This window comes from Anoplolepis gracilipes, chromosome 17, assembly GCF_047496725.1.
Source record: "Anoplolepis gracilipes chromosome 17, ASM4749672v1, whole genome shotgun sequence".
Lineage (NCBI taxonomy): Eukaryota > Metazoa > Arthropoda > Insecta > Hymenoptera > Formicidae > Anoplolepis > Anoplolepis gracilipes.
The window spans coordinates 4,702,613-4,725,785 of NC_132986.1; the positions used below are offsets into that span (position 1 = coordinate 4,702,613).

Genomic DNA, 23,173 nt, shown 5'->3' on the forward strand with positions numbered 1-23,173 from the left:
TGTGTTACATCTAACGCATAATATCAATCTTGAGGCGTCATCAAGTTATTTTATACTTTTTTTAAATATAATTTATTTTACGAAAAAGTGTATATGAAAAAATGTATGTAATCTTTTTTTATTAATATCTCCAGGTCTGTTGATGCCTCATTTTTTTAAAAATTATTTTTTGTTTAAGTTTTGAATGCACGAAGAGTCAAAGTTCTTTATTAATTTTAAAAATACTTCTGACAAATTAAGCTAAAGAATTTATTCATAAAATTTATGCTTTACAACACGAAATCTCATTAAATCGGACATAATATTATAAGCGTTGAAAATAATTAATTTTAGAATTAGGATTTTTTTAGAATTTTCGAGGCACTATTTAAAACTCTTAACAGAAATGTCGAAATTAAAAAAATTGGTCTATCATCTAATATATGAAATACGAAAACAATTTTTTTAAGTTTTAGTTCAATTTCGTGATTTTGTTTTGTCAAATGAGTATCTTTTAAAGATTCGTGAATACCTAAATGTGTTAGCTTAATTTGCCAAAATTGCTTTTAAAATTAATAAGAAACTTTTCGGGATATATTCGAAATTTTAATAAAAAATTAATTTTTTAAAAAGTTAAATGTCAACTTTGCAAAGGTAGAATCTTCTATGTTTGGATTCGAGAGCTTAAAAAAGAATACACGCCAAATATTTTATCAAACATAATTTTTTCATTTTTCTTCTCTAAAATAATATTTGAAAAAATTATTGTAGGTTCTTTTTTTTTAAATTATATGCGAACTTGCAGAGAGTGGATTTGAAGAAAATATCTACCTTTCATCGCAATCTTTCAGAAAAATAACACGCGTGTCCCCCGCTTGAGCCGTGTGGCACGCGCGTTTGTTCACGCGCGCACCAGCACGTATGTGGCGTACGTACGTCGGTTAGGTACCTACTTACGGAAGCTTCTGTGATACATGGAGGTCGCACCTAAATTTCCCCGGGGAGTCGTACGTCTCTTGGCGGCCTTATCCTCCGTCTCTCTTTCTCTCTCGGCAACCCTCCGTATTTTCTCCCCGTCTAGCTCTTGCTCTTTCGACTTTCGCGTTCTCTCCTCTCTGACCTGCCTCTTCATCCCTGCCGTTTTCCAGCCAACCATCTCGCGTTCTCGCGAGCGTTCGCGCGTTCATTTGGCCGACGTGTTTCCGCATTCGGCGGTGATTCTGGCTCGTTCGCCGCACTCCTGAGCCGAGTCCACGTGGAATTATCAAGATTGCGGTCCGCGGAGACGGTGCTAATGGATTTCGAGATATTACTCCGGCTAAACTATACACACGAAATAACGTAATGTAAACACGTATGTGCAGGACTTTGTGTTTGTGTGGACGTATACCTCACATGTATTTGTGAATAGATGTACGTAGCCGTGACTCGTTAGAGAGTCAAGACTGCAGTTTCCGAGATTACCAATTATGTCCTTTTATAATTTGTGAGTTAATTGTTAATTATTTAGACTGATATATAGAAGTCGTACCACAAGAGAGTGCAAAAAATAGATTTAAAAAATTAGATTTAATACGTCAATATTTTTTATTAAGGAATAAAATAAATTTTTTGTAACCTTTTCTTCAATATATTTTTCTACTCGTCTGCCTGTGAATATCCGTTTTTACTTCTCTTCCTTTATTCTTTCGATCGATTCTTTTTCAATTCTGTGGTTACTATTCACTCTAAGATGTGACACATCTACATATGTTTCTTTGTTAAGAATACATTTTGTTTTCAAAATTTTGTGTATATATTTTTTCATAAAAAGAAGAAGAGGAAAAATCTAATTAGTAATATCTTTACATATTCACTAGTGTTGATATATAGTATATGTTCCGGTATTAAAACAAAATAAAATAAAATATTTCTTATATTATTAGCAACTAGCTGAAGGTTAAATCCTCCATAAATGAACATAACAGCGGAAGTGACATGTAACACCTTTCTCCCAAGATGATCACAGAAGTGGATTTAGAGCAGAGGGTAGTTTTACGCGCGTCATCCTTTCGCTACGCGCAAATAAACGTAGGTCATTGTGTGCGTGTATGTCTACGTGTATATGTGTGTATATAGATACCTGACTCGTAACATCGAATTCGGAATGACGGTATAAAAGCCCGGTGTAAAGGGCACGGTGGTCCGCCACAATTTCCTCGGGATTGACGCGCAGCCAGTTCTTCAGCTTATTAAGTTTTACGAAGAGGTCTGTTGAAGCTGAAAAAAGGGAGGAAATGTTAGACTCGCTTGTCTACATTTACCAAGATATAGGGCACAGCGTGATTTTGTTAGTCTAAGATAAAAACGCTCATCTCTCTTCTTGTCTCTTTAATTAATTCTCTTATTTCGAGAGTAAAATCGTAAAATAATATTAGGAAAATAAATTGATGCTTCATTAATCTCTATTCTTTTTTGTAACATCAATTATGTGTGAAATACATATTTTTATAGTTTTTGTTATTAAAGAAATAATCTTCATTTTCTCAATATGAAAAGATCCTTTACGATTTATGGTTTTTGATCCAATATCGAGAAAATTTATTTTTGATATGGTTTTATATATATATATATATATATATATATATCGATTGATTCACGTGGAGCTCCCCACACGACGAATAAAGACTTAAAGTTAACATACCCTCGAAACAACCTCGAACCTCGAACCCTCGAACAAACGTTGGGTTCGAATTATCCCCATAGAGAATCGGTACGGTTAAACGAAGCAATTTGTAGACCATCTTTCACGCGATTCCGCTGATTCATGAATTAAACAGCGCCTGCTATGGGTGCGTGTGCGAGAATATGCAAAGGGATTATTCGTATACGCGTATATCTGTGTGTGCGTGCGATATGCGTTACTGCTACTCTATGTTTTCTGACCACTATAAACGGCGAAAAATGATCGAGGTTAACATGGAGGAAAATAGAGTCGAGCCAATTACCGACGATCCGATGGTAGTTTCAGCATTGCACTTTTCTCCGTAGTTAGACCCTTCGTGGCCTCTAAAGAAGTCAGAAGGTAAGAGACAAAATATATTTGTGAAAATGTCACAAAAATTTTTTACCATTTTTTTTATCGAGAAGAGGTCTATGCATCATTTATGACGAGAATTTAATACATATTTTTGTGAGCGAAATATACGAATTCTGCTTTCTTTATTTTGTATCTATAGCAGAAATAAATATTTATAGACATTTTAAAAATAATATAATTTCCATTACCGAATATATCAATTATTATCAATTTAGTAATTAAATATAGCATCAATTTCTAATAACAATACATTTAAATAATACATCTAAATGTCGGTTTATATACATATATTTTCTTGTTGCAAAGTTATTGCATAGATGAGACTATACATTTCATTTATACAAAATAAGAACGATATGTGTTTCACGTTTTATACATTTTTATATACAATATTTTTATTATTAATTAAATCAAATTTTTTACGTCATGTGCTTTGTACACGATGATATATATTACGTTAATGGCGATGCGCAATTTATTTGTCATTTGTACTCGATGGATGCCATAAGGCAAGTATAACGGCGAAGAGCGATATTTTTTCAAAAATATAACAGCTCATACCGTGGAGAAATGCTGAAACAATTGATAAAAAAATATTTAGCAATCGAATCAAGCGCTCGACGAACGCGTGCTTATATAAACCGACAGCGTTATACCGACTCGAAATATTTGTTGTTCTTCAATAAAACGTTACCAACACTACTGCACCAACACTGCCTAGCTGGCTATTTTTTATCCATACCAGCAACGTGTTAGTAGTAACGCCGACGTTATTACGATAATATTATTTGCATGCGAGTGCGGCGAGAGTAAGCAAACGGGGTTTATAGAACGTCGAATGGAAACGAAAGCGAGCGCACGGCCCGCTGATTACAAAATGCAATTAATTAATGATTACTCACCGGAGAACTCGGTGCACGGTCGCTGGATATCACTGCCGGTGCAAAGTTTCCGGTGAGCTGACCGTGCTTATCTAACCGGAGTAGTGGACACAACCAGCGGGCGAATAGCCACCGCCGTATAACTTGGCCAGGACTTTGTCGCGAGACATGTCGACCATTTCGACCAACACTCGTCACATTGTACACTGTATGTACACCGGCTACCCACACTGCATCTCGTCAATTTACTCGAAGTCGCAGCAATGTACACCAGTACCAGCAAGGATAGCAATTCGACCGCAAAGATAGTATCTCGTTCGTTGGTGATACCTTCAAGGACGCTCCGTCCGCCAACTTGAGCATTGAGTTAACTCGAGGGATTATACGTGAAATTTTACAGCCAACACGTATTGAGATTTGATAAGATTAATTTATAGAATTTATAATTTAATTAATATGATATCGGTTACAAATGTGATTATAATATTATAATTTAATTTATTTAATCATTAATCATGTGAAAAGTGGGATTAGTCTCTTGTGTAAAGACTTGAGATATAAAAATTTAGAAACTTATCTAATATTAATATAATATTTCATACATTTTATAGTTGACGATTATTTTTTTTAGAAATTTTTGAGATATTGTTATTTATAGCATTTTACATTTAAATAAAAATTTTTCATGTCATAGGACGCGTAAAAATGATGTAAACAATATGCATGCGGTTAAAAATCTTTTCTGTAACAAACCTCTCGTGTCGGTTTGAAAGCGAAGGAGAGAAAGAGAGGGAGAGAGAGAGAGAAAGAAAAATACGCATTGCAGACAAAACAGATTTTTCGTAAAATCTTCGCATGCAAAATGACGCATGTGGGATGGGAGAGACAGCAAGGGGATTGTATAGTAATTACTTTAATGACGCTGCGGGGCGATGTCGCGTTTATTTTCTTCTCTCATCGTCGTTCTCTCACATGTAGAAGTAGAATGCGCTCAAGTTTGTTGCTTCAACATTCCTGCGGTATTCGACGATTGTTGCTCTCGCTTTAGCTATGTGTCGATCTTCCAGATACAATTAAGGTCACAATTGCGCGTGACGGCAATTCTCTCTTGGATTTCCTTTCTCTCTTTAGAAGATACCCGTTGCTGTAATCGTATTAATTCGTCAGGACAAAATAAAAGGAAGACAGAAAAAGAGAGAAAGAGAGAGAGAGAGAGAGAGAGAGAGAGAGAGAGAGAGAGAGAGAGAGAGAGAGAGAGAGAGGGAGGGAGGGAGGGAGAGAGGGAGACAGAGGCGAGGAGGGAAGAAGAGAAAGAAAAAAGAAAGAGAAGAATGCATAAATATCTCGACTCAATTATTATATGTATAAGCATTACGTGTATAGCATACGTAAAAGCACGTAATACGAGATTTCTATATGTTATATGCACTGTTTTAATATAATATATTAGTAAATGTTAAGAGAGAAAATAGAACTATAAACAACTTATATAACATCTTATATAACTCAAAGTCTTCATATTAATTATTGAATGACTTGCATAGTATACGACTTCTTCGAAGACTCACTACATCTAATAACTTAAACAATTTTTTTCAAGACTTTCAGATAAATTAAGTGATATGTTATCACAAACTAGGAAACACTATTACAATATGATTATTCGTAGTTTGTGATAGCATATCACTTAATTTATCTGAAAAAGTCTTCTAGAAAATTTTCTAAATTATTAGGTTAATTACTTTAAATATATATAATAATTACTTTAAAACAATGACAGTTTCTTACAAAAGATAATAAAAAAATATTTATTTACAATTTAAATCGAAAGCTGAATAAATATTTTTTGGTTTACTCATTAAAAAACAATTTTGTTTGTAAATATGTTAATACACATATTTTAATATATTTATAATATATATATATATATATATATATATATACATATATAATTTATATATATTTTAATATATTTATATATAATTTATATATAATATTTCATCTTTCTCTCTTCTTTCTACAGCGAACAAATATGTATTTAATGCTTATCAAGTAACGTTTTTAATTTTGAGAAAACACTGCATTTTAATGTAATTTTTATTGATAGTATAATTTGACTCAGTTAAAGTAAAGATTTATTACTCCCAATGAAAATTTGTTTACAACAAAATCTGCGCGATACTTCCTTAGATTGTTTATTGTGTGGACGCAGCGTGCATTAAAAATATAATTTCTAATTTTAATTTTCATACACAGTTACCATTGCTTATGCAACACGCCAGCCTCTTCAATAACGTCAGGGACGTAATAAGTAAATCAATCAAATTCTCTTGTAATATTTTACTAAAAAAATAAATATTAATTTTATCAATAAATAATAATCTAATAAAAAAAATAAAAGTTGCACAAATAAATAAATAAATTTTTTAAATAATATATAAATATAATAAGTAAAAAAAAAATTCTCGTTATTTATTAGACAGAATAAATAATTTTTAACTTTTTTATCGATTGATATTAATTTTGATAATTTTATTAATATTTCATCACTAAAGTTATTAGTTATTTCAACTTATTAATTCAGACAACATACAATCTTAAAAAAATATTCAAAGTTTTCATAATTTCAGCAGCAAGAAATTAACAATCCATTTTTTCCATTGAGTTGGCATCATTATTATTCAATCACAATGATTTAGCGAACATTTTATCACGATCTGTCATTGTCATATGGAATGTTATTTTGTAAAAGAGTTCGCGGGGAACTCGAATTTCTATCGCCGGCATATTAACACGTGACCATCATCGAATACACACTAAACTCAAGCAGTCAGTGGAAATATTCATCGGACGAACAGGCAGATAGATCGATTGCGTGTCAGTTGGTATAAGCTCGCGGTAAAGGTCGATCATTGCCTAATGTAATTATTGACTTATGTTTATCGCGTCTACTCACTGTGAATTAGATCTATTTCGTTATGTATATTCGTGATATGTGGCGGATATACTCGTTCACTGTTCTTTTTCTGATCGTGGTATTCTCAACCTACTGTTCAGCTGTCAATGAGACTCAATTTGTGAATACAACCAAATCAAAACTCAAGATATTGGGAGTCTTCGGACATCTCGGCAAAAGTCATTTCGACGTATTTGAGCCGCTTTTGAAGGAACTAGCTCGCCGAGGTCATGAAATTACTGTGATTTCGTATTTTCCCCGAACCGATAATGCCAAAGCGAAGGAACCGTTGCCTAATTATAAGGACATCAATCTGACAGATCCTAAAGTCGGCGTCTATTTGGACATCATAGATCTTAATCAACTCAAGCCATCATTCTTTCATGTAATAAACGATCTTCATTTGTTGAGAAGTATGGCTGATTTCGCGTGCAATACTGGTTTACGACATCCACTAATCACGGAACTCCTTCGATCGGACGAAAAATTTGACGTGATCCTCACGGAGAACTTCAACACCGATTGTTTTCTGGGTTTCGTTCATCATTTTAAAGTGCCTTACTTGTTCCTCTCGTCGCATCAAATTATGCCATGGACCAATAATGACATGAGTAATGAAGACAATCCCAGCTATATTCCAACTATATTTATGGGTCTAACCAGGCCGCTAGATTTTCTAGACAGACTAACGAATGCTTTGATAGTGCCCTTTCTCAAGGTGGTCTATGAATATTGGTTCCGATCCGCCGATCAAGTCATAGCCAACGAAGTATTCGGTTCTAATCTTCCCAAGTTACGAAAAATTGCTGAACAGTCGAGTGCGTTACTGGTGAACACTCATAGCAGTCTTCACGGTAGTAGACCTCAGCTGCCGAACGTAGTCGAGATTGGCGGACTTCACATTCCGCCCAGGATTAATCCGTTGTCGAAGGATATAGCTGAATTCCTCGATAACGCGCACGATGGAGTGCTCTTCTTTAGCCTCGGCTCCATGATTAAAATGACGACTATGCCGCAAGAAAAGCTGGATGCGATATTGAAAGTGCTTGACTCGATCCCGCGAAAAGTGATCTGGAAATGGGAGACTGACGAGCTACCACACAAAATGGACAACGTCATGACCAGGAAATGGTTGCCTCAGTTTGACGTGATGAGTAAGTGAGCGAACGTTTTATTTTCTCTTTCCCAGAAGATGGTTCGTATTCACAGTCGAGTCGCTGTTTGATATTGATTAAACCTTGACTTCTATGAATGTGATTATAATTATATTTATACATATTTTGTGTATGTGTATATGAGATCGACCATAAATTATTATAAGATTAAATTTTAGTCTAATCATGTTTTATAAAATTATTTTATCAAAAAGAATAAGAAAAATTTTTAGCTTATTTTTAGCATTTTAATATATTTAGCATGTTAATAAAACTTTATGAATATTTTTTTATTCATTTCGAAAGTTATAGTTATAGTAAAAATGTATGCTGTTTTTTTCTTATTTTTTATTGTATATGACGTCATTTGTTGACACTTTGCATTGATTGTTAGTAATTAAAATAAGTATTAAAATAATTATGAGTTAAAATGTTGTAAGATATATGAAATATATAATAATTTAGAATTAAAGACTAAATAAATTTAGAAATAAAAACTAAATAAGTAGTGTGTACGATGTTATTTATTGATTGCGACATTTTTCATTGGTTATTAATTAAATATAAGTAAGTATTATATTATAATTACTTATTTTAATTATTAATAACCAATACGAAATGTCGCAATCAACAAATAACATCATATATACATACTTATTTTGTTTTTAGTTCTAAATTAATTGATGTAGAACTTTAATTATTAAATTTAAAAAAAATATGAGTTGAAAATGACGAATATGAATGAAAAACATTGTAAAATGATACATGCAACATATACTAGTTTAGAATTGAAGACTAAATAAATTTAAAACTAAAAGCTAAATAAGTAGTGTTTAAAAATAAAGAGAGGATAAGAAGATTATGTTTGTTTTTATTTGCAACTTCGCTGGGCTATTATTAGGTCATGTTTATTTTCTGCTGTTGATATATAGTCATCCTACATACCTATGTATATAGCCATTAACCATTATTTAAAATGTAAGTTGTACGTTAAATGCTAGGTTTTATTATATTTATTTATTATTTTAGTTTATTATAGAATAGTAAATAACATGTGGCTTACAAAATTCGGAAACAGCAAACAATGAATACTGAATAACGCGAGAACGTACTGATAATTATGTCTAACTCTTTAAAAAAGATTATAGAATCAGTGAAAAGAACAAATTCAAAGCTAAATTATATACATATAATAAACTTGATTATACATGGTGTTTCAGAATTTCCAATCATTTTATTAACGAAGAATTTTTTCAAGATGTACATATTTGAGCCAATTTAACAGTTTACTTTAAGACAAAATATATTTATATTACTTCTTGTTAAATATGTTGCATATTTTTTTATATTTAAAATATTACTATTTTTATTTTACTAATTCGTCGATATTATGTGCTTTTAGATAATTTTTGCGTTTAGCTACGTTTAACGTACTTAGAAAGATATGTATGCGTGTAACTTTAATATTAGAATTGAGAACTAAATTAAAAACTAAATTCCCAACATCAAAATGTGCGCGTGGAACTGTAACTATGAAAGTTTGATCATCACGAGTTTATAATTTCGTTGAGTTATCCAATCTCCTTGGACATAAGAAACGGCAATTTCTTTTTAAAGTCTTAAAATGTTACATTACTTGGATATAAATAGCTACATACTTGACGATTATCAGATCACAGCTGCGAGATAAAATAAGAGTATCAATTTTATAGATTCACTCATCATCGTTACTATCAATATTTATCGTATAATTAACTATCGATAAGAAGAAACAACGATTGAATAAGATATTTCCAACTACAATGTAATTTCTTAGTTGCATTTTAAAAAATCTAGTTTTAATCTGAAAAGACATATCAAGTATTCATTGTCATCAATAATCACATTTTAATATTTTCTCTCTCCCTCCCCCTCTCTCTCCCCCTCCCCCATCTCCCCTACCCCTCTCTCACCCTTTCCCTCTCTTCCCTCCCCATCCCCTCCCTCTCCCTCTCTCGCCCTTTCCCTCTCCCTTTCCCTCTCCCTTTCTCTCTCCCTTTCCCTCTCCCTTTCCCTCCCCTTTCCCTCTCCCTCTTTCCCTCTCTCTCTCCCTCTCTCCCTTTCCTTCTCTCCCTCTCTTCCTCTCCCTCTTTCCCTCTCTTTCCCCCTCTCCCCCCTCTCCCCCTTCCCCCCTTTCTCTCTCTATCTGATGATATTATAATAGCATTATAATAATATTTTCTTTTAATAGTTATTTTTTAACAAATTTTAACCATGCACATGACGTTTACTATCATTATCATTTAATTATTATTATCAATAATTAAATTAAAATATATCTTAATTATATTCAGCCATAAGAAAAATTCATTAGAATTATATATATATATATATATATATATATATATATATATATATGTAACATATATAATATTAAATATTATATACATATACATATACGTATACATTTTTTTGCACATTAATTAACTAATGCAAAGGAATATGCATTAATTTTCTTTATTTGTGTGCTGTTTAAAATTAAATATCAGAATATGTAATATCAAATATTAACATTTGTAGATCGAAAAATAACATTTGTAGATAGAAAAATATATATATAAATACGAGATAATTTTTTCCTAGAAATTATATGCGATAATTTTGCGATAATATTTTGAATGACTTAAAAGTAATTGAAGTTTATACGCAGTTTTATAAAACATTAAGTCATTAACTACTGTAACCGATAACCTTTCTTGTGCTAACAAACGCAATATCAGTTGATAAATTCGCGTAACGTCGATTTTGGTTGCACATAAGTAACTGATGCAATATCAGTTGATAAATTCGCGTAACGTCGATTTTGTTTGCACATTAGTTAACTGATGCAAAGGAATATGTATATTTTTTTCTTATTTTTGTGCTGCTTAAAATTAAATATTAAATCATGTAAATCGAGTAATATAAAAACGAGAGAAATTTTTTCAACTAGTCAGTCGCAATTGTAATTTTTGCGATATTTTGAGTGACTGAAGTTTAATACGCAGTTATATATAAATGCATATGAGTTATTAACTACCATAATTGGTAATCTTTCTTGCGCTAACAAACGCAATATCAATCGCATGACAAATTCGCGTGGCGTTGATCGCGGTCGCGGATAATTCCGCTTCGCGACAGTCGTTTCCGCGAGTCGCGCTCTTTTATAGTACAGCAAGCCGTGCGCATGGATTTGCAATGGTAATGCCTTGCTAAAAATTTCACCGGGTCGTTTTAGATACCTTTTGACATATTTTATTGCCCTCGCACTACGCGCACACGCTCGATGATCGACGGCTGCACCTGCAACGCGCGATTTTATTTTTCCCCTTATTTTTTTGTCATTTTTTGCCTTTTTATCGCGTTGTTCGCGGTTAAACTGTACTGACGGCGGAACGGGATGGAAACATCCCGTTTGTCCGCTCCTTCCGGTCTCACTCTGTTTTCTGTTAATAATAATGCTCTCTTTTATCCTCGAGCCGGCTTTACGCGCTTTCATGAAACACGGTTTCGACAGTAAAGTTATTTTTTCAAAGGCCTTTGTAATCGATAATCCTCTTATTGCGTCTTTTTCATCTTTTTATCTCTGCTGTTCTGGTTACATTGATTAATAGTCAATAAACGATAAACATATTTGAAAAATATTTGCTTGTTAATAACAGATTGTATCAATTTTTTATAAATATTTACAACTGGTTTTACAATAATTTGACAATTCAATTTGCATGATATAAAATTTTCTCTATTATAATAATCATATCGAATATGTCATTTTCTCATGGATTATTGCGGCTTTTTATTTGGTTGCGTAATACAATCACCATCGTAATACTATACTGAATTGGATTGCCTTTACAATCTGTGAACGTATTTCTGTCGATGATACTATTACGGATATATACACTCACGTGTATTCTAATGTAACAATACGCGATTGTTGAAATCACAACTGTGCGTGTGTCAACAATATATAACTATCTGATAATAAGAAGAATATTTTTCGAAAGATTATCATCTTTTTTTATTACCATTATTATAACTTGAAAAGTGTAATGTTTCTTCTTTTTTAATATATATATATATATATATATATATGTATATATAAATGCATATATAAAATAAATAATATAATAAGCAAAGATTCTGAAAAAATAATACGAAGAGCTGGTGAAGTCTATCTAATATTAACCCTTTGAGTCACGAATTTTTCTAATTCTCAGTATTTTATAAAATTTGGTATATAAGAGTTTTGGAGTCGCTGATTACGAATCCGTTGTCAGGTTTTCAAAATTCAAAATGGCGGATCCAATATGGCAGACGAAATTTTACTTCCGCCATATTGGATCCTTATATTAAATTTTGGAAATTAAATTTTTTTTCCTTTAGATTCAGATTTTGCGATCTAAAAAAATCTTCAGAGAAAAAATTTAAAAAAGAATACGACTGTTACTTTTAATTTAGAACAGAAAATATTGTTTTTTTATATATTTTTTATCAAAAAAAGGAGGATTTAACAAAAACAACACGGTGGAAAATTCTAAAAAAATTCTGAAAAATACTTTAGAGTGTACTAAGATTATAAAAAAATTGCCGTATTTATTGTCATAACAGATTAGTAGAAAATGTATTTTTTCGTAAAAAAGTACTAATTTTGACTGTTTGTTTATATATGGTATTTTTGCATTTAACAATTAATGACTGTTCATATTTTTTTACACTTACTGATGTTCTAGAAACTCTGTAGAAACAAAAAATCTGGTATTTGTTGATAAAAAAGTAGTTAAAACAATAAAAAACTACGAAAAAAAAGGTGGGTCTCTGAGTGGCCCGCTGTGACTCAAAGAGTTAATATATGTATTATTATTTTAAGATAATATAAAAAATTATATAAAAAATTGAATAAAATAAATGATAGGTATTGATGATAGTGAATAAGAATGATAGTAATAAATGAAAGAAAAAGCAGCTGTTTAAAGTTTCACACAGTCATGAAATATTTTCAAATCATTAAGATCTGAGATCTAAAAAACAGAAAGTTAAAGAGACACGTGATCTTGTGTCAAGCTCTTTAAATGCAAGAATTATGCAAATTTATGAAAGTTAATGAAAGAGGACCATAATCTCTACTGCAGATTATCTTTGTGTATGTATGTGTGTTTTGGTATGTGTTATTCGATCCGCAAGCGTGCCGAATAAACATGTTTATCGGCCATGACCGCGAGAAATTGGAATACTTCCGGAAAGAGCTCGGATTCTCCGGCTAAGCGAGCGCGATGAAACTAATCGTGTCGAATCGCGGCGAAATCGACGCGCGCGAAACATTGAAAGCAGCTTTCGAATCCTCGAAATCGTACGGTAACTACGGTATGTGCTATTTGGCCCGGGCTACGCGGGGAGGAGGGGGGAGCGTCAAATAGTTTTGAACGTCCGAACCGGGAAAGCCGGCATCGGCATATTTGAGGAGCTTTTGGTGCTTCTGGAAATGATTTGCGCCAATCTCGAATAGTGATACGGTCGAATGTCGGGATAATTGGCAGCGAACTTGACGTTGGAAATTAACGAAGATATCGATATGATTATGTGCTTTTGCATAAAAGAAAATTAGTGCTTTTATAAATGAAAAATGAAATCCCTTCTAGAATTCTGTCGAGAAAGAAGAGAAAGAGAGAGAGAGAGAGAGAGAGAGAGAGAGAGAGAGAGAGAAAATTTGTATTACAATACATATATAATATTTTTTATGTTATAATAATAAAAATAATTTATGTAGATACTATAATTTATATAAACAATTTATAGAAGAAATAAAGATTAATTTATAGCATATAGTAATGTTTGTTTATAGAATAAACATTGGGAAAGTTTTATTTTAATTAATAAATATATACATGGATAATATTATTCATCTGAATATAGTTATTATCTGCACTTAGAGTACGCAAGTCAAATAATGGTATTATGTAAAAGAGTTATTATCTAAGAAGTTGTTACATAAAACATTTTTAGAGATATGATAATAATTTATCTTAATATATTATCAATATTTCTTATATTTCAAGTACAATTATATCTTGTTATATATTAAATGAATTATAAATTAAATTGAAATTATTTCTGTCTTGGATATAATCTGTGATTTGTCTACTTGGTTTACAGGTCATGATAACAATTACATAACGATAATGATATAGCGTCGTGATTTATTATAAAGTTATATCAATCTCTTATTGATTAATTACTCTATATATAATATATACTATATAAATATCAACATAGTGTTGGATTTTTTTATTAAACTTTATTTAATTAAATTTTATAAGTTAAGTTTTTAGCAAAAAATTATAACAGCTGAGAGAGAGAAGGGGGAAGGGGGGGGGAAAGACTACAAACGAAAAGTCTTTTCAATGTAAAGAGTTAATGAAAAAATTATTAATAGATAACAGAGTAACAAACTCCCAGGAAAAATATGGAAAATCTGGGACTCTTAAGAATTTCTTTTCTGAAAAAATCAGGGAAGTCTTTTGGAATTTTATTGCAATTCAGGGAATTTTTTCAAAAATTCTCTTTTTTGGTAATTGTTGCTCTGATATTGTAAACAGTCAGCCGTATGTATAAAACTCTCTCTCTCTCTGTGACATCTCACATGGAAACTCATTAACTGTTAAAAGTTCTATTTTTATTGTTAATAGTTTTAGAATGTTTGATAAGATTAAACAAATAGGTCTATTAAACAAAAAAATAGCTCGGAAATTAAAATGTGAAGATCTTATGTTAAACGCTGTGTCTCACTTTGTTCTCTGACGATTTTTTTAGCATTTCTTACCAAATTTTAACCACTTAATTCTACAATAGTTCTACGACAAGTTCAATGCGTAAAAATTATTAGAATATTAATTAAATCATCCAAGACGGACATAAAAGTACCGAAGTAAGACACTCGTATCTCTGTTGGTCTATAATAAAATAATTATACATTAATACCTTTAGAAATGAATTTATGCACATATCAATACATTTATATACAAAATATAAATAAATAGTTCTGTTAACATTTCAAGGAGTATTCAAATGTCAACGGATATCCGCGAGTATCAAGGAATGTATTTAACAATCGCGGATTTGAAAACGGTGATTTTGGAATGCGGGAAGCACGTGGACGAGTGTTAAGAGTATCGAATTGAAGGACGTTCGTTTCAATATACGTATATTAATCCGAATTATCCGAAAAGGTCCATTTTAATCCGAAAAGGTACACATCAAATTATTTTATATATATAACGCACTGTACACGATTTTATCATTCGTGCAGCGACATGTAAGAGGGAAGCTATCGGTTTGACATAGATTTCGTGTATTAATAAATATAATACGTATCGAAATCGAGAATGTTGTGGAAAATGTTACGCGAGTGCTTTTAAAGATTAAGAATTAAAAGATGAGTAGGTCTGAGATGATATCGGGCTTTGTGGAAACAATCAAATAATTTATTACGTGTTATTCACGGAATTAATTTTTTTGTTGCAATTATTGCATAACGTATTTCGTGCAATTCCATTTGAGTGTGAATGAAGCTAACTTACTTTGTGGAAATTCATTAATTGTTGAGTTTTGGCTTTATTTTTAATAATTTAAGAATTTTTGATAAATTAAACAAATAGTGTTGGTCATTAAAAGAATGACCCGAGAAAAATTGAGACAAACTGAGACGTGAAAGTACTGCAATGATCCTACAAAAAGTTCTATGCATCAAAATTATTACAATATTAATTAAACAAATTGGATCGCCCGAGACGCCGGACGTAAATGAGATTTCGTATTATACGGTGTCTGGATCTAATTTGTTTAATAAATATTCTAATAATTTTTATGTATAATGTATATCTCTCTCTCTCTCTCTTTCTATGAAAGTTAAAAACTGATTGCAGAATAATACGAAATTTCATTAATCGATAAAACTATCGAAATATGACTAGCATTTAATTTACCAATTAAATTTGTTTAATTAATATTGTAATAATTTTTTGACATATAACTGTTTGTAGAATTATTGTAAAATTCTCAAGAGCTTAAAATATGGCAAAAAATGTTTAAAAAATTGTCGGCAGATAAAGTGAAACGTAGTGGAAACTTGGCATCTCAGTTTGTCCTGAGCAATTTTTTTTATTTAATGATCAAAACTATTTGTTTGATTTGTGAAGAACTATTAAAAATAAAATCGAAACTCTCTCAACAATTAGTGAGTTTTCACGAAATGAGACGCAAACACACACTAGTCAGCCAATCAAACAAATTATGAGTTTAAAATGTATTATAAATAAATAAATATAAGTATATATATATATATATTTAATGTTTTAATATTGAATATATATGAAGTACATATTCTTTGTAATTTTTAATGATAAAAAAATGAAAATTTTATACTAATGAAAATGCTTATGAAAGTTATTCAGTTTTATATAGTATATTTACAAATCTAGTACTTGAAACTTAAGAAGCTCTATGTTTTTTTTCATATGAATGAAAAAGATTAGAAAATGAATGTAATAAAAAAATTTAGTTTAGAGAAAGTTGTATTAAAAAATCTTGAAAATATTCTCTTGGAATTTTGTACAAAAATATTTGGAAAATTAGAGAAAAAATTCAGGAAATTTTTTTACAAGATTTAAGTAGACTCCTTGGATAATTTTTCTTACTATGTGTGTGTCTACTCGTTTTTGATTCTTAAGTCTTGTTTATTCCAAAATGCGCTTCAATTAGTAAAGATTTATTTTTAATCAGTTTTCCTCGATGAAAAAGCTCACTTCTGGATAAGCATCATATAAATTTATATTGTATCCGATAACGCGTCTCGAATATTTTGGCAGTTTTAGTGCCTAGATCATTTTCTTGTGCGGGAAGAGACGGACTGTGTCCGCGGAGATGGCGAGAAAGAAGGTAAAAACCGACAAGAACGCGAAGTAGAAGGCGAGGAGACTGCCGCGAGAATTTTCGCGTAAGCACTTTTGCAGCTCGGCCTCTGTCGAGTGAAACGACTTTAATTAGGCAACTCGCTAACGACCCCACGGCAACATAAATCACCGTTAAAGCTCCCTCGGCTACGCCGGGAACCACCCTCATTCTCGTCGTCTTGATCTTCCTCTCTCTCTTTCTGTCTCGGTTTCTCTTACGTTTGCCACCATGTCATTTCTGCCCCTTCTGCTCGTTGCGACGGTCCATCATCTATATAGTGAGTGTAACGCTCCGTTACTTTATTCCGGGATGTGTCCACCAATGAATAATTTCTTCAGAAATATTATAAAATAATAATTCGGACCGTTTTTTTAAACTAGAAATCCCATTTGCCGTTATTGTTTTTATCAGATATTTACTATTTAAATATTACTAATTCAGATTCGGGAATTTATTATACAATATTTTGAATATGAAAAAATAATAGTTTAAAATTAAAAAAAGAATAGTTTCCTACGTAATATATAATACATGTAGATATTCTAAAAATATTTTCTTTATATTTGAGACATTCTGTATTTCTCTTCTTTGCAACTAAGATAATTAGCTTCTTTTTTGCACTTTGTTCTAAGATCTAGGTATGCTTTTTAAATCGATGGCAGTGCAACGCTGTCACGCACGCATGCATGTACAAGTTACTTGTGCAACGATTATACTGTATCCTAAGGCCATTGGTAACTTGTTCTTTAGATATTTTTTTAGAATTCCTTTCTTTAGAATTTTCATAATGAATACAAATAGCTACGCCTGCTATTTTCTGCTCAGCAATTATGTAATCACAAACTTTTCCTGCACCGGCTATTAGGTCGCAATTTACATAAGACAATGTTTTCTTCTTTCTTTTTTTCTCTTTCTCTTTCTCTCTCTCTCTCTCTCTCTCTCTCTCTCTCTCTCTCTCTCTCTCTCTCTCTCGGTTATTTGTTATTGTTAAACATTTACAATTGAGATTCTTTATTTAATTACGTATACATTTGTTGTAATTGAATTATCCTAATTATTATATCTACTTATTGCCATCAAGTTTATGAATAATTTTAAATGTAATAGTCAATATTGCTCGTACTCAAAGCACGCAGCTTAAATAGAAAAAAATTGAGTTTAGATAATTTACCAGAAAATTTGATAAGCACTTAAAGTAAGTCTTTTTTAACACAAAGCACAAATTTATGAGATTAAAAATGTGTCTTTCCTTCATACACATACTCCTCTTTATTTATACCTTTATATTATTCGTAAGCTGTGTATGGGTATGTAATAAAAATTACATTTTCGCAATATATTACTCGGGATAAAAAATGAGCTTATCTTTATTAAGTCCAGAATTACAACTGCAAAATTCATATGTGCCTTCAGATTACGACTAGATTATTTTTTTCTTTCTTGTTTTTTTCATCTTATTCTTTTTTCTTAACTATTCGTTTATCTCATTCTTATGTTTTTAATATGTTAATTAAAGTTGAAAGAATTCTCTTTATTTCTCTTATCTTTAGTACGAGAAGTCACGAATCGAGAGTAAACACAAACAAAATTTGCAATCAAGGTCTTCGCATACGCGACTTCTAATCTTATCGTATTCTCTCTTTTCGAACGCGTTCTACATTCACATCGCCAAAAAATTGCTTGCGTATCCTGGGGCGGACCCGAAATGAGTTTCAGGATCGCTCATCGCGTCTTCGATTTCGATGTGATGCGTATTTCCATGCACGTTCGAGCGTAAACAGTGATTTCGCGAACGGAGGAGATATCACTGTCTTCTTATCGGACTTCTGCACATATACTTTGCGAATATGTATTCGATACGGATTCTGCAAGGATGAGACTCCGGAGGAAAGATTGATAAGTGGAATATTTGGAATAAGAGAAACTTTTTCCAAATATTTCTTTTTTAAGAACTTCACATCGTTATATTCGCTCGCACATTTGTAACTAATAATTGTAACGTTCAATTTACATTGCGTTCGCTATTAATCGCACTCGGGCAGCTATATTTAATAACGTAATATTACTATACGGTTTGTTACGATATTAATAAAATCACGCGACGAAATAATCTCATACTTTTGAAATTGGTATCGTTGTGTAATACTGATTTTTACTATTAATAATACACGCACTAATAATTTTTTAAATAATATTTATTACATATATATCTATAGTATTTTTAATATAATTATATAAATATATATTTATATACGTAAAGAGATTCAAATTATGTAACATATATATATTTATATTATTATAATTATATGATAAAAATAATAATTCTTTATTAATATGCGTATTGCTTAATTTATTTGCGTGTATATATCATATGTTGATATACATATTACAATAATGTAATAATAATCTTTATCTTAATTCTCTTTTCTTGGCTATACTTAGAGACATTCCTGTATTTCGGTAGATAATCTTGCTAAAACTATGTCGTAAGTTGGTCAGACACTACGATCGATCGCTTTAATTTTATTATCTCACTTCGTGACTGCTGTACCTTGATCTCTTCTCTGTCCTACTTCTTTTGCTTTTGCTCACTCTTGCCTGCTCGAAGCTACTTCCGTATTTTTCGTGCTCTTTCCTCCCTTATTTTCGCGAATCCTTCGAGATCGCGTTACGTTCTCTCACAGTTTCTTTTTTCTTGCTATCTTTTATGCAATAGAGGTACATTATATCCCGAAGTTAGAAAATTCTTGAATGAGAAGAATTATCTTTAACTTATGTTTTAATTGGAATATCGATCGCATTAAGAAATATGTAAAGTACTTTTTTTTTCATAGATATACATAAATTTGTTATCTTAACAACTGCTTCAAAACAGAAAGTATAGGAGAAATAATTAAATAAAAATGCATTAATATCACGTTGTTAATGATATTTTTTTTTTTATCCTTAGCTATGATATTGAAAATCTTGTACAAAAGCTGTTTGATTCTTGTTAATATTATCTTTTCGAGCCGAGCATCGCATGACTACGGATAGCATCCATTCGCGTGCAACGCGGCGCACGGAGATGCACGATGGATTTTATATCGCGCGTGATTTACCACGCGAAGGGGATGGAGGAAATCTCGGAGCGCGAATCTTACACAGCGAGAATTCTCTCTCTCTCTCTCTCTCTCTCTCTCTCTCTCTCTCTCTCTCTCTCTCTCTCTCTCTCTCTCTCTTTCCCTCTCCTTTCCGATTTTTCGTTACCGGCATATTTCACGCGCGCGCGTCGCTGGCAAAAATTCAGGCCAGACCGATAGATATCCCTTGTCACGTATCGACGTGCGCCGGGAGAGATGATACGGATGCATCGAGAGCGATGCGAAACCTCGAGATGAGGCGCATCTTTCTCCTCGACGTGGTGCGTGAAAATATATTCGTGCGCGATGTACGGATGTGTAATGTAAATCCTCACAAATACCGCGTACGTCCCTTCCCAAGCCCCGTGTTGTGGCAGGCGTTGGCGGTAATGGAATTTGACATTAGGATCGACGCAGCCGCTACGGAAAGAGGAAATATAGGCAGCTATGTGGGAGAGAAAGAGAGAGAGAGAGAGAGAGAGAGAGAGAGAGAGAGAGAGAGAGAGAGAGAGAGAGAGAGAGAGAGAAAGAGAGCGAACGGAACTTTTATCGCGAATACGGTGGTCGTCGAAAATTCCAACCGCGAGTGTTCGACATTGTGAATGCGAGATAACATCACACATGTGTGTATTTACACGCAGAAAGAGAGAAAGAGAAAAAGAAAAAGAGAGAGAGAGAAAATAAAAAGAAAAGAAAATATAAAAGAGATATGATATCTCTTTCGTGTGTACGAAATTACTCTAGAAAAATGCCTAAATTGTTAAGAAAATATTAATTTGTCAATTAATTATTTAATAATAGTATACATTTGCATTTGCAGATTTTAATATTTTGTTTTCTTTTCAGAAAGAAATTTTGATGGGAGGTTTAATAAAAGATTATTGCAAAAATCTCAGGATATTAGTGAACACTAATTAAGTTTTCTGAGCTTAGCGGAAAGCGTTAGCTCTTTGTCCATTAATTATGCATAGTTATATTAGCATTTATTGTAAATGTAACTTTAATGGACACAAAATACAATGGTGTATGTACAAGGATTATATTAGCAAATATTTAGATTTAGATGGCATGTAGATTATAAAAATATTTATTCTATTTTTAATTACCATATTACTTTTGCATATTTCCAATCTCTTTTTTTATATTCTTGAAGTATAATCTTTTTTGACATACACATTGATTATGTACATACAATATATGGTTTAATTTATGTATCAGATTGCAGAAAACAGTAATTGCAAATTTCCCTCCTGAGTATTTGATATTATCTGCGAAATATAGTGATCGTGAAGGAATATTCTTCTTTGTCTCAACATCTCTAATGCTCCAATCGCGAATTAGTATCGATACAATACGCGATTATAAATGAATTAAACTCATAATTTGCGTCACAATCAATTACGAATTATCGAGTCGCACCCATTTGTCAGTTAATTGCATTGTTAATTATAGATTTTTTGGTATAAGTGCACGCACGCGACAGTGAATGCATGCGTAATTAATCAATTAAGAGCTGTCGCGCGAGCGGAAGATTACGTGCTCTTGGCAATTCCATTTAGGGTCAGAGTCATTTGTAACGGTCCGTTACGTGCGTTACGCGTGGCTCTCTGTAACCCTGACATTTTTAGTGCAAATTGCGATTTGAATATTTTGTATTCGGCTTTGTAAATTGAACCGTTGTTTACAATGTCATTGAAAAAGCTATTACATAGTCTACTGCAATATCAATAGTATCGCTATTAAGTTAAAACAACATTTTAATTGATTCAAAAGCAATAAACAAGATTAATTATTTTTATTTTCTTTTATTTACTTCAACTTTGACATTTTTTTAAATATCTTTTATCAGGCCTCGCTTTTTCTCTCCTCAGAGATTTTTTCTGATTTGTTTAGACTCTTTCATTAGAGTATATCTTAACTTATTAATTATAATTAATAATTAATATTTATTAATACTAATATATAATTATTGTCTTATTGTATTTTTAGATCATCCAAATATCAAGTGTTATTTGGGTCATGGTGGACTTCTTGGACTCTCGGAGGCTGTCTACGTAGGATTGCCGATGATCTTGGTACCGATGTTCGGTGATCAGTTTCACAATGCGGCTGCAGCGAAGACTAGAGGTGCCGCGATAACAATCTCATTCAATGATTTGAACGAACAATCATTGAGACATGCTGTGGACGCTTGTTTTAATGATACCAGGTACGTTGCTTTCAATTTTAGAATGAGAAATTTGTTGTTTTTTGTAGCTTTTTTATAATTCGATAAATATATTAGATATATATGTATATTAGAGAAAAAGAAGCTAACTATATTTTTTTCTAAATCTTATTGCCAGCATGTATATGTATATTTTATTTTACATTGACGAGTTATATAAATCCGCGACAGTCTTAATCCATTTCACGACAAGTTTTTTTATTATGGATAAACGCAAAAAAAAGTTATTGCAATGAACAATTTAAATTCGCGATTATTATTATTCGGAATATATCCGAAATTAATTTTTTCGCTAGACACGTTACATATCCGATAAATGCAAACTTTCTAAAAATTTGCCGATATATTTCCGACGGAAGGTTACTTATTACAGCAAGTTTCCATGCCACTGATATCGATTACGTTAAAATTTCTCACGCGCGAGATGTCGTGGCGGAACGGAAAGCATGGAAAAGGATCGCGGTGAAAAAAAAAAAAAAGAAGAATCGTATAATCTGTGCGGATATTCGCTCCGTTGAATATCTCACGAGCCGTCCGGATATACCGGATATCCGGCAAGTGCATCGTCGTTGCTGCAGCGCGGAGCCGAGGCGCCTCGTTAATCCGTAGCGCGGCTCACTGGCGTCCCAACCCCCATTTCTATTCTCTATTCTCGTCTACTTTTCTCTCTCCTATCTTCTGGATTTTCAATTCCCTTCATTGGCATCCCTTTCTTTTTATTTGACACTGTATACCGCTGTCTCGTTCGTTCTTCAAGAAGATAGACAGCATTGGGAGAGGCTAAAAAGAAAGAAAAGGATCAGTGTGC

At 32.1% G+C, this 23,173-nt stretch overlaps 1 protein-coding gene and 1 long non-coding RNA gene across 7 annotated transcripts in view; one reads left to right on the forward strand and one right to left on the reverse strand.

Moving 5' to 3' along the window:
• Window positions 1-230: 230 nt before the first annotated feature.
• On the reverse strand, window positions 231-5,123 carry LOC140675066 (uncharacterized). 3 transcript variants are annotated; one of them, XR_012048312.1, is made up of 4 exons: window positions 4,852-5,123; window positions 3,961-4,293; window positions 2,102-2,238; window positions 231-1,302 (listed from the first exon to the last, which is right to left on the reverse strand). It is a non-coding gene; the product is annotated as an uncharacterized lncRNA (long non-coding RNA). The 3 variants fall into 3 exon arrangements; XR_012048311.1 differs by having other exon boundaries at window positions 3,961-4,310; XR_012048310.1 differs by lacking the exon at window positions 4,852-5,123 and having other exon boundaries at window positions 3,961-4,444.
• Window positions 5,124-6,761: 1,638 nt separating this feature from the next.
• LOC140675064 (UDP-glycosyltransferase UGT5) overlaps window positions 6,762-23,173 on the forward strand; it is a 56,121-nt gene continuing 39,709 nt past the window's right edge. For all 4 annotated transcript variants that reach the window (XM_072909094.1, XM_072909093.1, XM_072909091.1 and 1 more), the window contains exons 1-2: window positions 6,762-8,049; window positions 22,128-22,347. In XM_072909094.1, coding sequence (XP_072765195.1) covers window positions 6,918-8,049; window positions 22,128-22,347 — 1,352 coding nt within the window. In that variant the 5' untranslated portion in view covers window positions 6,762-6,917. The remainder of the gene's footprint in view (window positions 8,050-22,127; window positions 22,348-23,173) is intronic.